This window comes from Python bivittatus, unplaced genomic scaffold, assembly GCF_059951505.1.
Source record: "Python bivittatus isolate LINGU-HERP-01145 unplaced genomic scaffold, Pbiv_v1 ctg000850_np1212, whole genome shotgun sequence".
Taxonomy (NCBI): Eukaryota; Metazoa; Chordata; class Lepidosauria; order Squamata; family Pythonidae; genus Python; species Python bivittatus.
In genome coordinates, this window is record NW_028277112.1 from 57550086 (window position 1) to 57573712 (window position 23627).

Below are 23627 nucleotides of genomic sequence, written 5' to 3' on the forward strand. Positions count from 1 at the left end.
TTATGAAATGCCATAAACCTTCAGTGCTTTGCCTCCAAAGGAGATGGATTGAAAGATTCCTTGAGAAAGTTCCAAGGTAATTTTACAGGACCATTTCATTTGGGATGACTTGGAGAAATGGGAAGTGCAAACCGTTCCATTTCCAGAATATATTTCTTACAAAAATACAGCAATCCTCCATCTATACACCACATTTAACTGCCATTAAATAGATTTGGGTTTAAAGTCAATCTCTGTGCAAAGTCAGTTGGGAAAGAGGCCTGGATCCCCTGCACTGTTCCCCCCCCCCCCAAATTCCCAATATCTTTTGCTTATTTTTAAATGGTGTCTGGAGGTTGTCGTGGGAATAGGGAATATTCTATGAAAGCATTGTAGGCAATAAACATTGCTGCTGCTCAGCAGCATATGGAAAAAACTTTAACTTCTACCAGTTTAATATAAGCTGAATAATGTGTAACAATGGAATAACTGAACCAACTGAGCCACCCCCAAGTTTGCATTTAGGGCTTTTATATTGGGAAAGGAAAATGAGAGAAATCCTAAGTTATGCTTGTGACTGAACTCCCATGACTCTGACTTGTTTTTTTCTTTAAAAAAAAAACTGTATTTACTTGAGTTCCTACAGAATGAGATGCAGGTAGAGGTGTGTAGGAAGGCATCTAGAGATGACAGCCAGATCCACCCCTTCCTTCAGTAGTGCCATAATTGACAGATGCTTTTCCTGCTAGCTGCTGATATGAGAAAGAGGACAGCAAAACCAGAGGACTCAACCAGATCGGCTTCGCTATCACATGTTGTGCCCACATACTTGGGACACCATCGTTCAGCAGTGATTCAGAACAGAGGCAGTTGGGGCGGGATAGCAATTGACAACGGGGGGTGGGGTGGGAAACACTGAATTGATGTGGGTGTAGTATGATAGGATGCTTGTACTGAAAGATCTGCACTGGTTGCCAGTTGCTTGCTTACCAGGCACGCTTGAAGGTATATTTACCTTGAAACTCCTAAAGGTCTAGGTTTTGACTATCTAAGGTCTTTCGAAGGTGCCCCTATCGTCAGAAATTAATTGTAATGGTATGTTCAGAGCCAAAGAGAGATTCACATTTTGCCCATCTGGGCATTGCTCACTTATCAGTTAAGAAAATAGCCTCCTTACTCATTCACACAGAGGCTATCAGTAAAAGAAAAGTCTTCTCTTAACTAGCTGGGAGATAAATTAGGTTCTAAAATTAAAACAATCCAGTTGCTGAAATTTTTGCAACCATATCCAATTCCCTTTTCTGTTAAAAGAAATCCTTGCTTTCTGTTGAAGTGGGCTGCCAAGAGCCTGGTACCAGCTAACACATGGCAGGCACGAATGGGGGAGGCATGGGGTGAAGCAGGAGACAGCTCTCTTGATGCTTCTCATAATTGCTCCTCTACCTGTTTCCTGTTGGTTGGCTATGGATCTAGTGCCTTTCTAAAGAGCACTAAATCCGTGTTCAGAAACAGTCCAACTGATAACGCATATAGGAGATAATGTGAAGGAGGAGGAGGAAGCACCTCCAAAGCCATGATTGGTAATGAGTAAGCTCTGTTCCTTGCAAAGGAGAGGTGATGCTGTGAGTGATCAAGAAGTCCAGTTCTGACCTTGTGGCCAGAAACACCCAGAAGTATGCTGGGAATGGCTGTGGAGAACCTGGGCACAATTGTGATGGGCCCTCCTGTAATAATATCATCCTGCACCTAGTGCTGTGAAAGCTATACTGGAGTGGCTAAAATGGTGCCCCAAGGGGACTTAACTAAATTACACAAATAGCCATTGAAAGTGCTGCATGAGACTTGTTCTAGGACCATTGCCCACTCAGTGTGATGGATGTTCTGGGAATCCTCAGGAAGTAAAAATTAAAAAAAAAAAAGTAAAAAGGTATGGAGAGGTGATTTTTTTTTTTCTCAGAAGCAGCAGCCAAAAACAAGTAACATCACCTACTCCTTAGGCTACAGAAGTAGCAACACAGCTAGCAGAACCAGCTTTCTGTTCCAGTTTGAGTTGACTTGGTGCCGCACAGGACCGGCACTTTTTCAAAACTTTCTAAGCAGCCCATGGAAAGACCTGTGGAAAATATCAGTCTGGCATTGTGTCAGTAGAGCCTGGGGGGCAATGCCAAAAGACCCAGGCGGAGGGAGCACATCTGCAGCAGCCTAAGTTGTCAGTAGGAACTGGGCAGATGCCAACTCCTGATCATGTCAACAAACACACGGTCAGTGAACCCTGCCAGACTGTATCCATAGCAGACACTGCGATGGGAGAAGGAAAACTTGACTTTAAAATGTGGTTGCTAAGAGTTGACAATGACTTGATGGCACCTAAGCAATCAGTCAATCGTTGGACAACTTTGAGGTGCCTCAGTTGTTGCCTGAGGAAGAGAAGACGTCTCTCCTGAGGACGTCCCAGGAAAAAATAAGTTGCCTGGCTGGGTTCATGTCACGGTGAGCCCTTAGTGCCGGTTCCGTTTTTAAACAAATGGCCAGAGTCTGCTGATTATGCTCTAAAACCGAAGTGTGGGTTGTAGTCTGCATTTGCAGATGCTCCGGGACGACAGCTGTGGGTAGAACAGGGATGTGCTATGGGCCCTGCCAGTCCCCCAAGTGTTCTTTCCCTTGCCCAGTGCTGCTTTTCAGCTGCCCAGAATGCCCTAGAGCTAAAATAGCAAGGTGTCAATTGAAAGGAACTACTCTTGGGAATCAAATGTACTCATAAATGGAGGCTGCCTTCGCTTTCATAGCAGGTCATATTTCGATATAAAATGAGGGGGCTACCTCGGGCAGACCATTGGGGAGCCCATGGAAAAACAGGACTTTTTTGTTTTTGTTCTCAACACGAGGTGGGCTTGGCAGAGAAACGTTTGGGCAAGGAGGCCAGAATGAAAGGAAAACTGAAACTCTGTGTTCACTCCTCCATCCCAGTCCAAAGCATATTGTGGGCTGCAAGGCCAGTTAAATAAAAAATAAATAAGGGCCAGTTAAATAATTTTTTTTTAATTTTTTATGTGGTCCGCCTCCTTAGCAGCCCTGGTATTTGGGGCGGGGGGGAGAGCATGACTTTTTAAAAATGATTTTGTTTGTCATGCATGTACTCACATATTCCTTACCATGGAATGATTTGATATCATGGTTTGATGCGATGGAATAGATACACCTGTGTAGAAAGGGCCATTATTTCAAAAACTGCAGAAGACCCTGTATTTGCTTAAATCCACCATTTTGCCACATTACTGTAACATATAGCTAGTGACATGGATGTGTCTATCTCAGTGATAGATGACAATGATGTAAAGAAATTACTCCTAATTTCACTCTTTCCCAACTGGTGTCTTCTGAATGTGTTGGACTTCAGCTCCCATAAGGTCAAGCTAAGTTGGCCACTACGGCAGGCTAGTATGAAGCTTGATGCTTTATAATACAGGTGGTCCTCGTTTAACAATCACTCGTTCAGCAACTCTTCGAACATATGACGGGGCTGAACAAGTAGTACTTACAACCAGTCCTTGTATTTACATCTGTCACAGCACCCCCGCAGTGATGTGATCATGATCTGGGCACTTGGCAACTGGCTTACAATTACAACATCACAGCATCCCACAGTCATATGATTGCCATTTGTGACCTTCACTGCCAGTTTCCTACAAGCAAAATCAGTAGGGAAGCCGGTAGGAGGTTGCAAATGGCGACCACATGACATCCTTCCTTAACAACCCACAGTGATTTGTTTAATGATGGCAACTGGAAGTGCTGGAATTTCTGTTGCTAAGTGGCACGGTCATGTGACATTGCGCTTTATGACCGCATCACTTAGCGATGGAGATTCCAGTCCCAATTGCCATTGTTAAGTGAGGACTACCTGTATTGGCTCTTTTTTTCAATAAGAAGTTGCCTGGGTGTGCCAGATGGATGTTGGAAAACAAAGTTAGTATAAGACAGCTATCGTTACAAATAAAGGTAAGATCTCACATAAAGCAAAAACCTTCACAGAAATATATACAGAAATTTAATAAGAAATCACCTTGCTTCCTTAATAATAATGATACAAAGACATTTGGCTGTAGCTCTTGGAGTCACTGAATGATGCACCAATGGGCTGTGTATCATTCACTGGTCCCCTGGTGGCGCCGTGCCCAGGCACATGCTGCCTGGTGCTTTTAAGTGCCAGTTATATTGAATGCTGTTCTGTGATCCAGCACAAAATTGGTTCTGGATGGAAACAATCTTTAGGCTCTTCAAGGTTCCTAAGGAGGAAAAAAATGGCTTCTCACTACCGGGGATGGGAGGAGGAAACAAGTTAAACTACAAGAGGAAACAGTTGAAAACAGACTGAAAATCTTTCTGTCCTGCTATTCTTGTCCTCCTTTCTGAAGTAACAATGTATTGGGTGTTTAGTTCTTTCAGTCCTCAGCATCATGGCACCTGGATGAAAAAGAAGGGGAACTTTTTCAGGTTAGGTAAATAGTACATAGCAAACATCACTGCATGGATGTTCAACACGAAGGCATCGTTTAGAAGAAGCTGTAGGCCCATGATCAGAAGGAAAGAACTTGCCCTTTCTGAGGGTTAGTCATTGAATATCAGCCTTCTCCAGTCTGTGGCACAATATTCTGCGGCTACAGTTTCTAGCATTCCCAATTAGTATAGGAATTGAAATATTTTGACATCTGGAAGCCAAGAAGTTGGAGAAGGCAGAAGGAGACAAAAGTTGTAGCTTAGGCTTAGTTGTGTAGCTTTCTTCCTCCTCCTCCTCCTCTCTCCCCCCCCCCCCATGAATATAATTCACCTTATTCTCAAACCAGGTCCAGCTTTACCTCATGCTAAACCCAAATCATATTCTTGGGTACTGAATTTGTGAGGGAGCTTTCAAATATGCAGGACTTAGACCAGAAGCCGGAATGCCACCATATCTGCCCACCCTTCACTGCCGCCCTCAGCTCCATGTTAGTGTGCCTATTAAAGCTGGGGACAGGGGAGTCTGCTTCTTTATCCTGTGGAGGAAGCTCTACGGACACGCATCTATTCTTGCACAAGCCAGTCAAGCAGCAGGAAGGGAAAATGGTGATCCACCTGTTGGTGTCCAGGAGACAAAATTAGTCTGTGAGTTTTGGCGCTCTCCCTTCACGTGCTAGTTCCTCTTCAACATTAGTTCTGAGCAAATAAGGCCGCATTTGGGTTATTGCCTGGAAAGAGGAAACAGCTGAACTACAACAACTACAGTGGGGCAAAAAAGTATTTAGTCAGCCACCAATTGTGCAAGTTCTCCCACTTAAAAAGATGAGAGAGGCCTGTAATTTTCATCATAGGTATACCTCAACTATGAAAGACAAAATGGGGAAAAAAATCCAGAAAATCACATTGTCTGATTTTTAAAGAATTTATTTGCAAATCATGGTGGAAAATAAGTATTTGGTCACCTACAAACAAGCAAGATGTCTGGCTCTCACAGACCTGTAACTACTTCTTTAAGAGGCTCCTCTGCCCTCCACTCGTTACCTGTAGTAATGGCACCTGTTTGACCTTGTTATCAGTATAAAAGACACCTGTCCACAACCTCAAACAGTCACACTCCAAACTCCACTATGGCTAAGACCAAAGAGCTGTTGAAGGACACCAGAAACAAAATTGTAGACCTGCACCAGGCTGGGAAGACTGAATCTGCAATAGGCAAGCAGCTTGGTGTGAAGAAATCAACTGTGGGAGCAATAATTAGAAAATGGAAGACATACAAGACCACTGATAATCTCCCTTGATCTGGGGCTCCACGCAAGATCTCACTCTGTGGGGTCAAAATGATCACAAGAACGGTGAGCAAAAATCCCAGAACCACACGGGGGGACCTAGTGAATGACCTGCAGAGAGCTGGGACCAAAGTAACAAAGGCTATCATCAGTAACACACTACGCTGCCAGGGACTCAAATCCTGCAGTGCCAGACGTGTCCCCCTGCTTGAGCCAGTACATGTCTGGGCCCGTCTGAAGTTTGCTAGAGAGCATTTGGATGATCCAGAAGAGGATTGGGAGAATGTCATATGGTCAGATGAAACCAAAGTAGACTGTTTTGGTCTCAACTCAACTCGTCGTGTTTGGAGGAGAGAGAATGCTGAGTTGCATCCAAAGAACACCATACCTACTGTGAAGCATGGGGGTGGAAACATCATGCTTTGGGGCTGTTTTTCTGCGAAGGGACCAGGACGACTGATCCGTGTAAAGGAAAGAATGAATGGGGCCATGTATCGTGAGATTTTGAGTGAACACCTCCCATCAGCAAGGGTATTGAAGATGAAACGTGGCTGGGTCTTTCAGCATCACAATGATCCAAACACACCACCCAGGCAACGAAGGAGTGGCTTCGTAAGAAGCATTTCAAGGTCCTGGAGTGGCCTAGCCAGTCTCCAGATCTCAACCCCATGGAAAACCTTTGAAGGGAGTTGAAAGTCTGTGTTGCCCAGCGACAGCCCCAAAACATTACTGCTCTAGAGGAGATCTGCATGGAGGAATGGGCCAAAATACCAGCAACAGTGTGTGAAAACCTCGTGAAGACTTACAGAAAACGTTTGACCTCTGTCATTGCCAACAAAGGATATATAACAAAGTATTGAGATGAACTTTTGATATTGACCAAATACTTATTTTCCACCATGATTTGCAAATAAATTCTTTAAAAATCAGACAATGTGATTTTCTGGATTTCCCCCCCCCATTTTGTCTCTCATAGTTGAGGTATACCTATGATGAAAATTACAGGCCTCTCTCATCTTTTTAAGTGGGAGAACTTGCACAATTGGTGGCTGACTAAATACTTTTTTGCCCCACTGTATATCCCCTAAGAGGAACTGAAAAAAAAAGAAGGTTGCCACCGGTATAGAAACAGCTTTACCCAATGGCTGCTTTAATGATGTTTGAGCCTATTCAAAAAGCTGCTTTAAAAAATAAACCACTTAAATATAGCTATCTTGAAATTTTATACTGAGTTATATTGCAACTGACGTATATTCAGAACACTAAAATACAATTTGCCTGTGGGACAAGTGTCCATTGAAAGGCTCCTGGAAAGTTTTAAATTTAATCAATATGGACGAGACCGGGGGTGTCTGCAGGGTATGGCCAAAAAAATCAAGATGGCCAAGGTGTGATGCACATAAAAGTATGATGTCTTGATTGCACTGCTGGGGTGACCATCTTGACTTTTTTGACCATACTTTCTGGACACCCCGGACAAGATAGTCCCTGTCTTTAGCTTTATTGTATCTAGAAGACACAAAATAAAAGGGAGAGGAGAGGAGAATGGAAGAGGAAAAGATGTAAATGCAAGCAGTATTTTGTATAATGACCAGCTTAGGAGGCCTCAGTGATGTGGCCGTGTTCCCTAACTCTTTCTGTTCCAATCTTATAGAATTTGTTTTCTGTTTCCTAAGAAGTACAAATGAGAGAATTAGCCAGAAACTGAGTTTCCCTTATTAGATAACATTGCTTCAATAATTGTAATTTTTTTTTCAGTAATACGCTTTAAAGCACTGCATATCCTATGCATCACTGGCTGTACTGGACAATGTGTGATACAGAAATGTGTTAAATGAATAAAATAAATATATTGCTATCCTTCATTCATTCCACTTGCTTTGTTATTTAATTCTCCATCCCTTTTTCTGAATGGCATTGCACTGCCCCAAACAGAACCAGTGCACAATTTTGGGGTCCTCCTTGACCCATGGCTCTTGTTCAAGGAACAGGTAGAGGCCGCGACCAGGAGACCCTTTGCACAACTTTGTGTTGTGTGCCAATTGTACCCTTTCCTGGACTAGGAGGCTCTGCTTATGGTCCTGGATGGACTATCGCAGTGCACTGTACATGGGGCTGCCCTTGATGAGACTCAGGAAGGCACAGTTGGTACAAAATGCAGCAGCGTGGACAGCTATGACCACTTCTCAACCTGTGCACATTAACCTGCTGCTCTGAGAACTTCATTAGCTGTTCATATGCTTCCGGGTTCAAGGTGCTGGTGATTACCTATGAAGCTCTCCATGGCACGGAGCCAGGTTATTTGTGGGACCACCTCTCCCCAGTCATGTCTACCCGTCCCATCAGATACAGCAGGGGAACGCTTCTTCGTTTTAAAAATTGGAGGCAGAAATGAGACACTAGAGGGGACTAAAGACCCCAGGCAGAGGAAAAGACAGAAAGAGAAGCCTGCTTTTGATTAGCAGTGACACTTGTAAAAATGACGGATAAGGATATTACATTGGAGACACTTCAAAGGATATTTGAAGAAATGGGAAAGATGCTCGCAGCTACGACGACAGCAACAATATCTGCCTACGCAAATGCATCATTCAAAAAAGATTTTAAAGAAGAAATGAAAGAGGCGAAGGAGAATAATTTCGAAGAATTTATAGACTGACAGGATGGAGATCAAACCCTACGTCAGCATTTTAATGAAGTAAAGATCAAGATTGGTAGGAGCAAAAGAAAGGAATATAGTGTTGTTTCCTGTTCGTCTTCTTCATCACTTAGATAAAACCATGATGCTGTGTTGCTATTTCGTATCCCTTAGATAAAACCATGATATTGTGTTATTGCTATTCGTTCCTCTTTAACAATTTCAAACAGGTTGTGTATTCATTTAGCCATGAATAAACACTTGCTCGGCCCTTTTTGGGAAGAAAAGGCTGAAGTGCAAAGCGGTTCTAAAGGGCAATATAGTTCCCAAGCCATTCTGCTTTATGAGGGCAGCTAAAGGTGAAGAAGAAGAGCAGGTGAAACTACATGTTTTTCTTTTCCAGTTGGATGCCTTCCAGATGTGTTGAGATACCACTCTCATCCCCATGAACGTGCATAGGCCTGTTGAGTAGGCACCATGGAAGTTGTAGTCCAGGACATCTCTTGGGGCCCAGATAGGGAGAGCAAGCGTGAAGGAAGGCAGGAAGCGGCTTTTGTTGGACCGCTGTCCTTCACCAGGGGGACTGCAGTGGCTCTTCCCATATGTCCAATTGACACCTCTGGATAAGATGGCGATATGAGAAACCGAGCCTTGCAATAGCTCCTTTGAGAATCAACGTCAACATTATTTAGTTATTATGATTATTATTCTGGCCAATTTCATGTCAAAGGAAGTGATTAAAGGCTATCTCAGTAAGAAGAGAATTAAGGGAGTCAGTTGAAGCAGATCTCAGAAGGTAACATCATCACTGCAATCAATATTAAGGTACTCTTGGAAAATTCCAATTAAAGACTAAGAAGCTTCTAAGAACTAGTAATAGTTGCAAGATTATAAATCTTTCAGCTAGTTACCTGCTTCTCTTCTGCATGTATAGGCTAAAACAAGCTAACAGATAGAACTGCTATAATTTATTAGACATAATGGTTCTTGTAGAGATTATGAACAACTTGGTTTGCAGCCTTTAACACAGGAAGCTGGGTTAACAAAAACAAGTAAAATTACTGAATTTTTTTAGTCTCCTAAGAGACTGCAAATAGTCAAGATTTGACTAAGGATACAGACAAGGTACCTGACTGGTCCTTAGGTCCCACTCCCTTGTAGGCACTTTTTTTCTCCAGCAAACAGTCAGTGAAACTGGTGTGAATTGCTTGCTTTTGCTGAGAATCAAGAGCTCAGCTATAGATTTACCCACAGAAATTATGGAAGCTTGGACAGAGGATGATCCAAGAACCAATAAAAGGGAATTATCTTTTGATGATGTACCCTCGCTGACTAGATTTAGTACTATGACTTTGCAGCAGACAACCCCCTCCCCCTCCCCACCCCCTGCGTGCCCACCTCAGTTTTGGATATTTTAGGGCAACAGTAGCACTTTGTTAATAAGGTAGGTATGGAATGGGACGTGGAACTTCCCTGGCTCAGAACCTTTTTAACTGAGTGCAAAGTGATTTAATATACCAATAAAGCAGAGTCAATCCAGACCCTTCCTGTCTGACTGTGGCGGGCTCTTCTGCTGCTGGAAAAACTCGTGCCCCAGCCCTGCTGCTCGGCCAGCAGCCTTACCTTAATTTGGGAAAAGGCTTTGCAATGCTTCGGGCACCTCTCGGAGAATCCGAAGCTTGTGAAGCTGCTTGTAGATCTCCTTCTCCACGTCTTCTGCCTGGAAGATGCGGGGAGGGGAAGCCCAACCCCAGAACAAAGGATCAGATGTTGTGGGGCAAGAGTGGCTGCTGACTCTTCTTCTTTGCTTTCATTCTCTGCGATAGTCCATATGTATTTCTATATCTATCTATCTCTGTAGCTAGAGAGAGCAAACAAGCGCTTTCTGATCAAGTGCTGAGTTCTTTGCTCTGCCCCAGTTCTGCCCTCCAAGTTCCTTGCACATTTAACTGCTCCTTTTTTATTGAACTTTTTAAAAGTTACTACTAACATTTTTCTGCAATTGCTGTGAAATCTATCCATTTGCACTTCTTTTTAAAATTTAATTTAGCACTATGACTAGCTCCAGCTTTGCTAATTTAAGAAGCGTTGGTTTTGCTCTGTCAGAACAGAGAATATTGGTACTAAGGAAATGTCACCCTTCACCTGAGGACTGAGAGGAGCCTGAAAGTTAACAGCTGATTTTACATTTTCAAAAATATTTTCATTTTTAGTAGGCATAGCAACACTATTGGGGAGTTAACACCATGTCTAGCAGAGGCTAAATGACCTCCCTCTCCCCGTCCTCCTCCTCTTTTCTTTTCTTTTTCACATTTCTATACTGGCAGAATCCAAACTTCTCGTGGTTTCCTCTCACAAGTTCCTTCATAACTTTAGTTTTAGACTGCAGGTCCTTTAACCCTTGATCACTGGCCATGCTGGCTAATGAGAATTGTAGTACAAAATATCTGGATGGCACCAGGTTGCCTATCCTTATGGGACTGAATGCATCCTGAGTTTCAGTATCAACTAATAGTCTTCTCTTTCCCTCATTTAGTTTACCATCTGATCAAGAGTTCTGAATAATTTAAAAAGTTGAGTGCTATTTTATTGCACTTTGCTTGGCCTAATGAATGCACTGCGCTAATATAGATTTGGTTATTTTATTGGCGTGTGGTACATGCCTTAGACTCCTTTGGGGAGTGGTGCTGGTGGAACTTAAAATATTTGCACCATGGCTATTTGACTTCTGCATGAGCTCCCATCATCCTTTTCCATTCCACCAGGGGGATTCCATGCAATGCCTATTTGTGCTGGGATGAGGAATGAGGCCCTGTGGCTACCTCACATGTAAATCAAATCAAGTAGCTCACCGATTCCTGCATTAATTCTGCTGCCTTCCCCAAGAGGGAATAGACTAGAAGGATTCCAGCCTGACTTATCCTCATCAGGGGATCATACATGGCTAGCAAAGATGTCTGCAGAAATGCTCTCTTCTGATCCTCTGTGAAGATATTCCTGAATAGCTGAAACCAACAAGTGGTCATATTACTATAAGAGCGTGGTAGGAATATTATTTAGTGCTTTTGTTTTAAAAAGCTATAGTGGAGACTTAAAACATTACGGAGTCTATTTAGGGCAGGTGCACATAACTTCCCTTTGTCAAAGAGCCATAGGATTGGTGGCTACAGTACAAAATGGGTGGGCCACATAAAATGACTTAGAGGTGGGTAGGCATGAAAATGAAATATGAATGTTATGACTTGAATTATTTCACAATGACATTTTAACACCCAAAATGAATAGTGATCCCCATAATCTCATATCTCAATTGAGAAGGTGCTTTTGTTCCACACAGCTAAGAATTCCAGCTAAAACCAAGTAGAGAGTTTCAGAATTTTCTTTCCCAACCTCCTGGAAGTATTTGCCATCTTTCTCTATAAAACCAAAGTGTTCAGAGCTAGCTGATATCTTGAAATTTAAATATTTTATTGCTCTATGTTCTTGGTGAATAGATAAGGGATTTGAAAACTGGAAAGAGTCATGGTGTTTTTTCCTCATCGTTCTGAAACCTCTGTATTATGTGTGATAGAAATCCACTTTTTAAGCTGATGCTGGGCATCTTCCTGGTCTTACATCTGTCTCCAGAAACCTATAACATTTTAGGGACTCAAGGAAGTCAATTTCCTTTCCCTAAGTAATGCTTTCAATATTCTGTGACCACTAGATCTCACCGTTACCAATACAAATCAAACTTCCTAATTCCTTTTCAGTTTCTGAGCATGCAGAAATTACTGTCATTACTGTCATAGCGTCATTTAATAAACATGGCAAAAGGATCTGTTACTAATACCAAACAGTAGAAGACATCTTCACTGGGTGCATCCATATTTCACCAGGACCAGCCCTACCATTAGAGCCAGTGTAATACCGGCTTTGGGAGATGGACTGAACAGGCCACACGTTGGGCCTAAATAGCATCTCCATTGCTGTACAAGGCAGCTGTTTCACTGTGCCTATGGTGTACGCTCTTCAGAAAAGGGGATGTCCTGATCAGTAATCCAGAAGCAGGGGATCCCCCAAACAATACCTTGCAAGAGACTAACACACCTTACAAGAAAGTATCTGTTTGACCACCTCACAATGTGTTACTCAGAAGACCCCCACAGACTGATCCATATAAGGCAGACTAATGAATGGCAGGACTGCTGTCATACACAAGAGTGTGCATGGCCCTTCTTGGCCTCCTGGCATATTTCACATCACCTGAGAAGGCTGGCCTTACCTCACCCACCCTGCAGGCATCAAGATAAGCTAGCATCTTCTTGTCTTCTGACTCCTGGCACCACAATTCTCCAGCCTCCCTTGTGCTCAGTCCTAAAAAAGGAGACACCAGAGGCCAAATTCCTATGTCACCCTGCATGATGAACTTTTCCAATTGTATGGCTGGCAAGCTTTCTGGACCTTTTTGTATCACACAGGGACTTGCAAGGGACCCTGCATTTTTCTTCCAAGGGGATCTGTCTGAAACATTTCCATCTAATTCTTGCTGTAATATGAAGCCAGACTTGAGAAACAATCATGCAAATGGGTCTAGGGGAATATATCCCATTTCTTATTTATATAAAAGTAGGGCCTAACGTTTTGAGGATGCTTCATTTTGAAGGGACATATATTTTTTAAAACAAGCAAGCAAATAAAACAAAGACAAGAAAAATAGTATCATGTATGCAGCTTTCAACTGGCTGCTGATTCTTTGCTAATTGAGACCCTTTCTGGAAGAAGAATGAATATGAAAGATACGAAGTATGTGCTTCATATAGGATGTTTGCTATCTGGGATCCATACAAATAAAGCAAAAAACAGAGCGGGGGTCACTTCTAGCCAAGGAGGGGGAAGTGTGACAGAGGCAAACTGGATTTCAACATCAGCATCAGAATTTCTAAAAATGCAGCTGTGGTGAGATAAGACACATTTGTCCTCTCTCTTCAAGTAGATTTCAGGAAGATAGGGTGTAGGAAGCTTCAGGCCAGTACAATTCAGATGATGCATAGCTGTTCCTGAAATCTCTAGAAACACAGACTTTGAAAAATGCTCTAAAATAGGGACAGTCAGCTTGTGCCCCTTCCGATGTTGCTGCAGTAAAATTCCTAGCATTACTCACCACTGCCATTCCTAAATTTTCCATCATCACGCCTCACCCCGCCTCCCCTTTCAGGATATCTGCTAAATCCACCCACTGTTTAGCAGGTGTGAAAAAATAGGCATGAGGCCTCCACTGCCATCTTCTCTGCAGTCTTTGCAGTCTGCTTTAGGTCTTCCTATCAGCCCTGTCCCAGTTCCAGTTTTCCAACTACGCCCCACCAATGTTTGCAGCACTCCCTTTCCTCCATATCATCAGCCCACCACAACTGATCTTCCTAGTCCATTAGATTTTCATAGAACACTATGAGTGTTCTGTTTTTTAAACCCTGTGATTTCTCTAAAAGTTTTACTTCCTCATGCCTGCCCCCTGAAAGTTTTTCATGCCTCTTCCTCCCAGTTTGGGAGCTGCTGTTCTCCTGGGGTGAGAGTGATTTTAAGGAAGATATACATAAGCTCTTGGGGATGACCAATTGTTTCCTAACCAGGCTGCACTTACCCATCTGATTCAGGAGGAGCTGGTAAAGGTAGCTAATGGCTTCCCTGGCCTGGTAGCTCACCTCTTCCACTGAATCTGTGATACAAACTCCAAATTGTGCTACCTGGTGTCCCAAAGCAGGTAGTTCCCCAGATTTCTAGGAAGGAAGGAAAGAAAGAAAACAGAAGGAGTCTCTTCTCTCTCTGTGTTTTCTGTTAGCTCTTCATTTCATTTCAACCGATCTCCCCACAGCTAAGGCAGGGTCTCAGCATGAGTGTGAAGTAGTCCTCCCATTTCTGGAATGAGAAACTATCCAGAAAGATGCTATGTTTTGGAAGAGATGATGGATGTAAGACGTAAACAGGCTTTGCAGTCTAGTGACTCAGAATCCCACCCCTACTCCATCACTTAAATCTTGGAAGAAACTGGAAGTTCCCAAGATCTTGTGCAACAACACTGAAATCTTGCAAGCTTTCAGTGTACTTGGCGGACATTCTTAGCCATGTGCATGATTGTGCAGTTGTGACTGAAAATGTTGTTGATTCCCTTCAAGAGTGGAAGTGCAAAGCAATTTGCTGCACAGTCTGAAGGAGAGATCTACTTTAAGAACGAGAGCCAGTTTGGTGTAGTGGTGAAGGTGCTGGCCTAGAAACCAGGAGACTGTGAGTTCTAGGCCTCCCTTAGGCATGAAAACCGGCTGGGTGACTTTGGACCAGTCACTCTCTCTCAGCCCAACCCACCTCATGGGGTTGTCATTGTGGGGAGAAGAGGAGGCAGGAGTATTAGGTATGTTTGCCGCCAATAATAATAAAAAATATGTCAGAGGAATTATTCAGTTGAGAGTATCAGCAAGTATCCAGTGGGGAAGTAGATAAAGAAAATGATGAAGAGGAGTATCCTCAGTTATAATCTTGTTGGAACACTGCAACGTTGCGTAGAATAGTTTCCCTCAATCTGGTGGACCTCATATGGGTTGAATTCAACTCTTAAAACTTCCAGTTGACATGATCTCTTAATGCCACAGAAAATCACCTTTCCTTTCAACTTGTGGCTCTTCTTTTCCCATGTGTAATTCAATGGGGAGACATTTTTCAGGAGGGAAGTTCTCCTGTGGGTCTTAAGGTTAGTTAGGGTCAAAAGAAGTTCCATAAACATGGAAAGGGCCATTGGTGCGTTCTTCTAATATGCTTAGTATTTCAAAATCCAAATCAGCCATGGGGTACCTACCTCAAAATTTGATTGCTGAATAGCATGGTGAAGCAAGGAGACACTGCACTTAATGGCTCTGAACCTCTCTTGAGGGTCTTGCGAACGAATCCAAAAATTGATGTGCTGTGGAAGGAAACAGCAAGTTAGAAAAAGATTGGCCTATCTTAATCCAGACAATGTCCAATTTCTATTGATATCTATGTCCACTGAAGAGTCTTGACCCTCTTTGTTCCATTTCTTGATCCCGAACAACTCTCTCTCTCTCTTTCTCTTTCTGTATGTATGTGTGTATGTGTGTGTGTGTGTATGTGTGTGTGTGTGTGTGTGTATGTGTGTGTGTATATATATATATATATATATATATATATAGTATATGAAGACTAACTGCTCTAGATTTGGCCAGTGATGTTATAATGTCATAGGTGGACAGGATTAAACTTCAAAGGTGGGAAGATTGAAACCTTCAAAGTAGAAAAACAGCCCAAATGGAGGGGGGGGGTAGTGCTTGTTGAGGGTTTATGGGATGAAAAGAGGCATCTTTTTCATTCCTGGAAACTTGTTTCCATCCCTAAAAGAATATATTGGAAATCTTGGCCTATCCACTTTAAAGATGATCTAGAGGTCATAGAAGAAATTTTGGGTGACTTGAAGAAGCTTACAGGCTTCAGGTTGTGTGTATAAGGTGGTAAATTCCATTCCAACCTCTCCCACTCATACTAATCTCAAGAATATCCCTTAGTAATCCCCCTACCTTTTCTTTAGCCCCTCACCTCTAACATAAACAGGAGATGGCTGATGGTAGGTGCTTCGGACAGCAGGCCCTTCAGCATAATATCCATGGTGTCAAAGGATGATCTGTAGAGAGCCTGTAAGGGAAGGAAACTGCAGGCTGATCTCTCAAGGTGGAATTCTCCAGCTTTATTATAAACCAGCTATCGAAAGAGCAGCAAATTTATTATGGCATATGTTGTCGTGGACTTATGCATCTCCATTTCATTAGACACATAAAATATTATCATTCATTGGTTGATGTGTCTGTAAGCACACACATGTGCATGCATGTGAATGTATGTTTGGAAAAATGTGTGGGAACAAAAGGTAGCATCTACTCCCCTCTCACCGATTTCTGGGACATACATTTCTGCATCACCGTCCTCAGTATGGAACATCACTCAGCAACATGAGCCTAAAAAAGCACAGCATATTTGCCCCAGCGCGGAAAAGCTTAATCTCTATTTACCATACTATGAGCATCGCCTGCTTGCGTTTCCATGCTGAACACACCATGAAGGGACAACCGCAAAATGCCTGTTTCTAGCTCAGAAGCAAGAGGGGGCTTCATTTTGCTGATAAAATAAAGAGAGAAGGCATAGGTTATGCACTAGGAAAGAGGGACCGAGTGCCTTATTTAATAGAAACCCACCTCTCACAGTTTGTCTTCTGCAGAGAACGTGCAAACAGACCACCCATCAGTTCATTCTGTGTGTGTGTGTGTGTGTAGAGCAAGAGCTATATCAAGATCATGAAGTGGAATAGAAGGGGAGTCATTCTAAGACTTCTGATTTATAAAGGAGAATCAAAAGCAGCTTATTGTTATTAGGTGAATGTCAATGCATTTGATTTAATGCATATTGAGTATAACATTTGTCCTCAGAAAGAAATGACAGTGTGACAATTAATATACTAGTAACAAAAATGAAGGTGAAAATGTCTGAATATCATCAACATTGGTGGCAGAATTAACAAAACAAGTTCTCATATTTGCAAAGAGAGCAAAGATTGAGAGTTTAGAGGAGCACTGATAGAAATAGGAAGCAAAGAAGAGACCAAGGTGGTAGATGGTGAGGAGAGATGTAATTTTTAGCTCTGTGCAGGATTGAAGAGACGAACAGCATGCAGTGGAATATGTATGTCTGACATCGAGCGTCCAAGTTTGTTTCTCAAATGAAGAGGGCCATGAACACTGCTAACTGGAGATACTACTTTCCTCTACTTTGGCTTTATGAAGAGACAAATCCCAGCTATAGAACTAGGACAAAGGTAATTTTTTGGCAGGTAGCAGTTACCTCAGGTTGTAGACAGCGAGCATAGAACAGGAGAGAATGAAAGACGGGACTGAGTGGCTGGGCAATGTCTCCATCACCATCTGAAAGAGATGGAGAGGACATGTCAAAGGGGCAAGAGTATTGCATGCTGTACTGTCAGGGTGCCTGTCTGATGACAGCCTTGAGGTCCAGTTGCCTCCATTTTTATCTTCGGTTTACTTCCGCTGTTCCTTGATTAGAACAGCCAGGGTAACTTCAGCCCTCTCCCTCAGGTTTTCGTTTGGATGTGGTGGCACACTTCTGAATTCTGCAAACGAGGCCTGCTTCCCCCAATAATCCTGCCTTGAAAATCCAAGGCTTACTCTCTATTCTTTAGCAGCCATCTTCCCCCTGGGTCTGGCTGGGCTCGGCTCTCACTCACCACTAGGGCCTCAGTCAATTCATTTTTTGTATACGGAAGATCCAGCGTGTCTTGGCCACATTTTTGTGCAGCCACGCAACTTGCAGAAATGGCGCGGAGAAAACCAATATTTTCTTCGTGGTTGTCCAGGAACTGCTGGAATTATTAACAATCAGAGTTATGAATATAGATATGATTTCACTGTTTTATTTTTGTTAATCATCATCAGGATTATTACTTTTAAAAAAAATAGTATGCAGGCATACAAATGAATCCAACACAAAAGTAGACCACGCCTGCAATAGAAAAGTAGCCCCAAAGGAAAAGAAGACTTTTGAGGGAATGAGGCTTTTGATTGACTCTTTCATCTACTTGTAGCTAAACTTTCACAAAAAGTTTCTGAAACAGAGAATCTAAAGATGTTTCAGACTGAGGACTAAATAAGTCAGATGAAAAAGTAGAAGGTTTGGCCATTTCTTCTGATCCAGGATTGCAGATGTCACATTCTAGACATTCCCTCCTAAAGGGAGGAGGAAGTTGCCACAGGAAAAAAATGGAGCTTAGATCACGTAGATGATTCTTTCCCCCCCTCTACTTGTTAAATAGAATACTGAATTTCCCCACAGGGAAAAGAATAAAGAAAAGAGAGGGTGGCTGGGTCTTCCCTTTCACATTAGATGATCTAATGTTTAATGTGCTTCTGGGGAAGGATCCACTTCCTTATCTGTCCAGTACCACCCACACAGGAATTCCAGACTCTTAGGGGCAGAAATTCTTTCCTCATACAATGCTTTTGGAAAATGGACATGATGAACTGTCATGTATAGTCACTTCCCAAGGGTGTTTGAGGTTTCTATTTGTGTGGGAGGAAGCAGGCAGGAAGTGATGGCAAGCCAAATTGCTGATGAATTTGGGATCCTCCCAGATTCTCTGGTGGTTACCCTGTAGCATGGATGAAGGTGTAATGCCCAGGGCAGAAACTACCATTTCTTTCCCTTCTAGCTTTTCCAACCACCTTTCCTTTCACTTTGAGCAGTGCTGGGCCCACCTGTTAACTCCTCCCCAAGCTGTCAGAACACCTTGGCCCAGATGCTGTTCTTAGCATGACCAAAACGTTTATCAAGGCTTCCACCAATGCTTTTCATTTATGAAAAGAAGAGGAAAAAGAAAAGGAAGGAAGCCTATTTTCAAATTAACGTAGGTACAGAAAGGTGGTGCAGGTGGTAGTGAAGAATTAGGGTAATCAACTGAAGAGAACCTGATCTGTGCTGACCTGGAGTGGGATACATATTAACTGTATATTCAGACATGCATGATCATCAAAACACTCCTTTTAGGATAGGGAAACATATGCCGAATGCAGAAAAGACTAAGAATAATAAGCCAAAGAAATGTGAATCATGAGATAAGAAAAAGAAAAGGAAGCATAATGAAAACATCGCTACTAATTGAAGATATTTCATTAAGATTAATTGATATTGATTTGGCTGGGGAATGAATGGGCTTGCCTTCTAAGCAATTTCATTTCTAGTCCTTTTTGAAAGTGCATGTGTCTATGTTTGGGCAACGTCCCAAAAAATATAATCAGCACATCAATAAATATCCAACTAACCTAATATTTATACAGCATCCTGTTCTCACTTACTAGGAAAAACACCCTCATCATTAATACACCCCACCCAAAGTCTTTGTGGAAAAGCAAAGCTTTTTAACTACTTCTCAGAATATCATCCGGGCTGGGTCTGCCCTTGGTTTGAGGGGAGGGAGGGAGGGAGGAGGAGCTGTTCCAAAGGAAAGGGATCATGACATAGAATGCCTCTCCATCAGTATTTCTTTGTGGACAGGATCTTGCATATGCCCTCTCTCTTAGACCAGATTGGACAGGCAGATTCTACCTGGAGTGGACAGTCTCACCCTGGTTCCAGGCCATGTAAGACTTTATAGATGATAACTAGCACCTTGGGTTGCACCTGGAAGCCAAGTGACAGCTACAAGAAATGTGTCAAGATTTCTTTAGATTAAAGATGTCTTCTGGTTGCCTCCTTCAAGAGTAATATAGAAGCTGGTACCTTGTTTTCACTGTGAGCGCATTCCATGAGATTTACAATGGCTTCCACATCCAATATGGTGCTGGGTTGGTCCAATTCAGCTGACATGAAGGACTGGCATGTTGAATCCAAGGTGTCTACTGATGAAACTGTGGGAAAGATACAGCAAGAGGATGAGATGATGGCTCAGTGGGGAAATGGTGGCCCTTGGGATGCAAGATCTTACCCTTCCTGTTAAATGGTTATGCCATTTGTTTCACTATAACATCGGGAGAAGTTTGCCCTTGCCTCAACATCTGCCAGTATCTGGGTAGTGATGTGCCCCCTGCTTCCAGAGGTGGCCCCTCAAATTCCATTTACTTGAGCCAGTAGAAGTTGGGAAAACTTAGCATCCCCGTCATTTTCCCAAACAAGCTTTTGGGCTCCCCCTTATCCCTTAGGCTCCCCTTACCTGCAGTCTCAGATCCCCCCGTATTTGTGCTATCTGTGGCGATGCTGATTGCGTTTGAGTTACGGGGTCTGGAATAAACATCCAGCCGGTCACTTTTGGAGCACGATTTGCTTTGTTGCTTTTCTGCCTGGGGTTTGAAGCCCTGGGGGCTGATTTTACAATTACTGCAGCAGGTCCAGAATGTTCTAACTTTTTCCCCATCACCTATCGAATTGTCCCTGCTTGCTCGGCAAAAGTGAAATGCCCGGGGTCTTGTTGGTGGTTTCTCGAGGCTTCTTGTGGGTGACCTGTGGACTTCCATGCGTTGGCTGCCTTGAGAGAGGGAACCCGAAGAAGTGGCAGGCTGTCGGTCCGGAATGGGGTTGTTCCCCTCTTCTGGGGCTCCCATGTTGGCATTCCTATTTTGAATGAGGATCCGAAGCCTTTCTAGCCTAAAGCAGAGGAGGAGAAAGTGAGGGTTTATCAACACCCAATTGGACGTGCCGCCAGGCAGTCTGAACTGTCCCAAACTTCCATGGGCCTCTTGTGCAGTGCGGGTTATTAAAGCATCTCTATTTCTCTTGGAGAAAATTCCCCAATCAATCTTTTCTATTCTCTGCTCCAAATCACTCTTCCTTATCCAGCAGCTAATATCGTCAGCGACTGAGCTCATGTCAGCTGCAAGCATTTGGGGGTTTGATTCAATTAGCGGTTTTGAAATAAAATTTCATTTTCTTTTGAGAACGTGCTTTGTTATGATCTCTCTATCTATTTGGAATGATGACTTATTAACAAGCAGGGTGGACTGTTATGCTACAATTGCTACGGGAAGTGTTGGGGTTGCCCTTGGCTGCCATTCTGTATATATTTATTATTATTGTTTTTTCTGATTGTTAGTGGCTTGTCCTTGATGGACTTTTAAACTTTATTAACTTTAACTTTATTACTTGCTATTGTGAGATGGGCAGCCATATAAATTGGCTCAACAAGTAAACAGGTAAAATAAATAAATGAGAACAGTTTTAAACTGTATTGTTCGTTCTGGACTGAAATATACCTCCACTGTTCCAAATTTGGTACTTCATTGTCACTTGATGAGTCAGTTAGGAAAAAAAGCTGCAATCTGTTTTGATACACAAGTGGTGGCATCTTTGTGGCAGTGCCCAATGTCATATCTGGGCTGCAAACCTCAATGTGACCGCTAGAAGACTGTGAAGAGATGCAGAACATGCTAATTCTTTGCTCTCGTCTAGAAGTTGATTGATTTTTGGCAGCCCAGAGAGAGCAACTCCTTTGCTTAGGCAGAATCAGCCAGATAATCTCATTTATTGACCAATGACATTTTTCTAAGGACCACAAGACTTTGTTGGCTTTGCTGCAAGAAACTAATGTCTGTACGAGGGGTGCACTTGCTATTCACATTACTATTGGAATAAGTTGGAATGAATTGAGTAATTTAATATAACTTCAAATCACTCTGTTGATATTGCTTATATTTTGGCAGAGGACAGTCATTGTATAATAATAGCTAGTTAGGAACATCCAATAACAATTCCATAGAATTATTTGTTCATCTATTTCAATCTGTTATGGCCACCCACTCCAATACATCTTCATAAAAGACAAAACAAAGTATAGGAATCATGCTGCTTAATAAGCCCCTGAGAAAAATGGCTACTTTAACTTCCAGGCCCAGATGACATTTCAGCTTTAATGTTAACATTTGGAGGAAATGGCATCCAGGGTTTGTGAAGCATTTTTGGAATTGTCATAATGGAGTTTCTTCTGAGTTACTTTTCAGGGCAGCTTAAAAGTACTGGTTTTGATCTTTGAAACTCTAAGCCAGTGTTTCTCAACCTTAGCAACTTTAGGGTGTGTGGACTTCAACTTGCAGACGCCCCCAGCCATCTTAAGTTGCTACGGTTGAGAAACACTGCTCTGAGCCAATTCTGTGCCTCCCATACATGCTGGGCTATAATGCCACATTTGTGGGCAGAAGAAATTTACAAGCCAGCAGATCTGGAAAGCCTTAAACTGCTACGAGCAGAATCGTTGAAAGGTTTCCTGTGTTCATGTGCCAGGATCATCCATGGAGAACCGGCTTTGAATTATTTTGCCATTTTGGGTGGCTACTTGAGCAACATCCCAGGAAGACAATGCAGCTCCAGAAAATAGGACAAAGAATGGGCAGATAGTTGTTTACAATCTGCAAATAATGTAAAGATATTTAGAATAATTTCAGGAAGAGCAGACTATGCTAAGCCATCGTGTAATGTGCTTGTTTATACTTCAGTTGCTAAAGTGATGATACTCAATGAACTGAGGGCTATACCAGAATTACTTGCACAGCGTGTTAAGCATCAAGGAGCGTTTATCATTAGTAGTAGTAGTAACATCTCTCATGAGGGTGGAAGAGGAGGCTCCAACAAGGCTTAAGGAAGCCCAGGGACATTCACAGAGGGGTGGTCAATAACGTCAAGATGGTGGCCCCATTCACTCTAAAGGCTGGGAGTGGGGAACCACAAAAGGGTTGCTGGTGGGCTGCCCCCAGCCACAGGCCACTACTTTTGCTCTCCTAATTTTGTATATCATGTGACCCTGTCAACTGCAGTTTTTAAAATGAACCATGGCTTATTTTGCTATGGAAATACAGTCTACATTGCACCATAGTGGACAAAGTTGTGACCAGGTGGCCAACATACCTGTTCAGCCTGTTGTCCACAGTGCTAAATTTTGATGGGAAAATTCAAGCTCTTTTCTTCCAGTTTATTTATCACTGGCTTTGCACTTGATAACTTGTCAAACAGAAGTCTCTCTTTTGTAAAAGAGGACATATGGCCACACATATCACGATGCACACAAAAAATTAAAACATTGTACTTACATCTCTAAATGTAGGGTATATCTTCCTTTCCCTCCAAGAAGTGGTCTAGGAAAAAGAAGTATTTAAAAATTGCTCTCTGGCTCTAGCCCAAATCAGGAGAAAATTCACATACCAATATAGTCACCCACCAAGCAGCCTAGCAAAGAAGTACACACACAAACATGCACACACACACAGAGAGAGAGAGAGAGAGAGAAAGAGAGAGAGAGCGCTTCCTAACTGAGGGGAAGAAGTACCCCAAGTGAGGAGTATCAGATTCAGTGAATATTGACCCAAATGCCTTAGATTTTATATTTTTCTCTCTGCCCCACCCTCTGCCTCCCCACAAACACTTTTTTCTAGTTGGGAACAGAACAGGAGTATGGCTTTTTGAAGAGTTTAAGGGCAAGTTGGTGATTATGGCTTCTGTACATTTCACAGAGTCTTTTAAAGATGCATCATCTGTTGGCCACAGAAATACCTCCTTTCCTCTGAGCACAGAACAATACTTCAAAGAGAGCAAAGATGAGCACCACCAACAAAACAGGAAAGAAAAGCAGCCGCCTCACAACTCACAAAAGGCCTCTGGTTGATAAATGAACCAGCAAAGACAGATGTCACAATGGGAGACAC

The 23627-nt window shown here is 42.6% G+C and overlaps 1 protein-coding gene across 1 annotated transcript; it reads right to left on the bottom strand.

The window, feature by feature from the left end:
• Nucleotides 1-420: 420 nt before the first annotated feature.
• On the bottom strand, nucleotides 421-23056 carry LOC112542621 (maestro heat-like repeat-containing protein family member 1). Its single transcript, XM_088130334.1, has 13 exons — nucleotides 23016-23056; nucleotides 20153-20583; nucleotides 19723-19850; nucleotides 17675-17809; nucleotides 17275-17354; nucleotides 16449-16554; nucleotides 15979-16074; nucleotides 15227-15331; nucleotides 14021-14156; nucleotides 12665-12756; nucleotides 11253-11405; nucleotides 10024-10116; nucleotides 421-4443 (listed from the first exon to the last, which is right to left on the bottom strand). Coding segments are annotated over exons 1-13 (1566 nt in total). The 5' UTR covers nucleotides 23018-23056; the 3' UTR covers nucleotides 421-4434.
• Nucleotides 23057-23627: the final 571 nt, after the last annotated feature.

What these genes read in the sequence shown, in the direction of transcription:
- LOC112542621 (XM_088130334.1), bottom strand. An exon ending in CAGGCGATGCTCATAGTATG is followed by an intron (nt 16,075 to 16,448) that starts GTAAATAGAGAT and finishes CTTCCCTTACAG; the next exon opens with GCTCTCTACAGATCATCCTT. An exon ending in GCTCCTCCTGAATCAGATGG is followed by an intron (nt 12,757 to 14,020) that starts GTAAGTGCAGCC and finishes CTCCTTTTTTAG; the next exon opens with GACTGAGCACAAGGGAGGCT.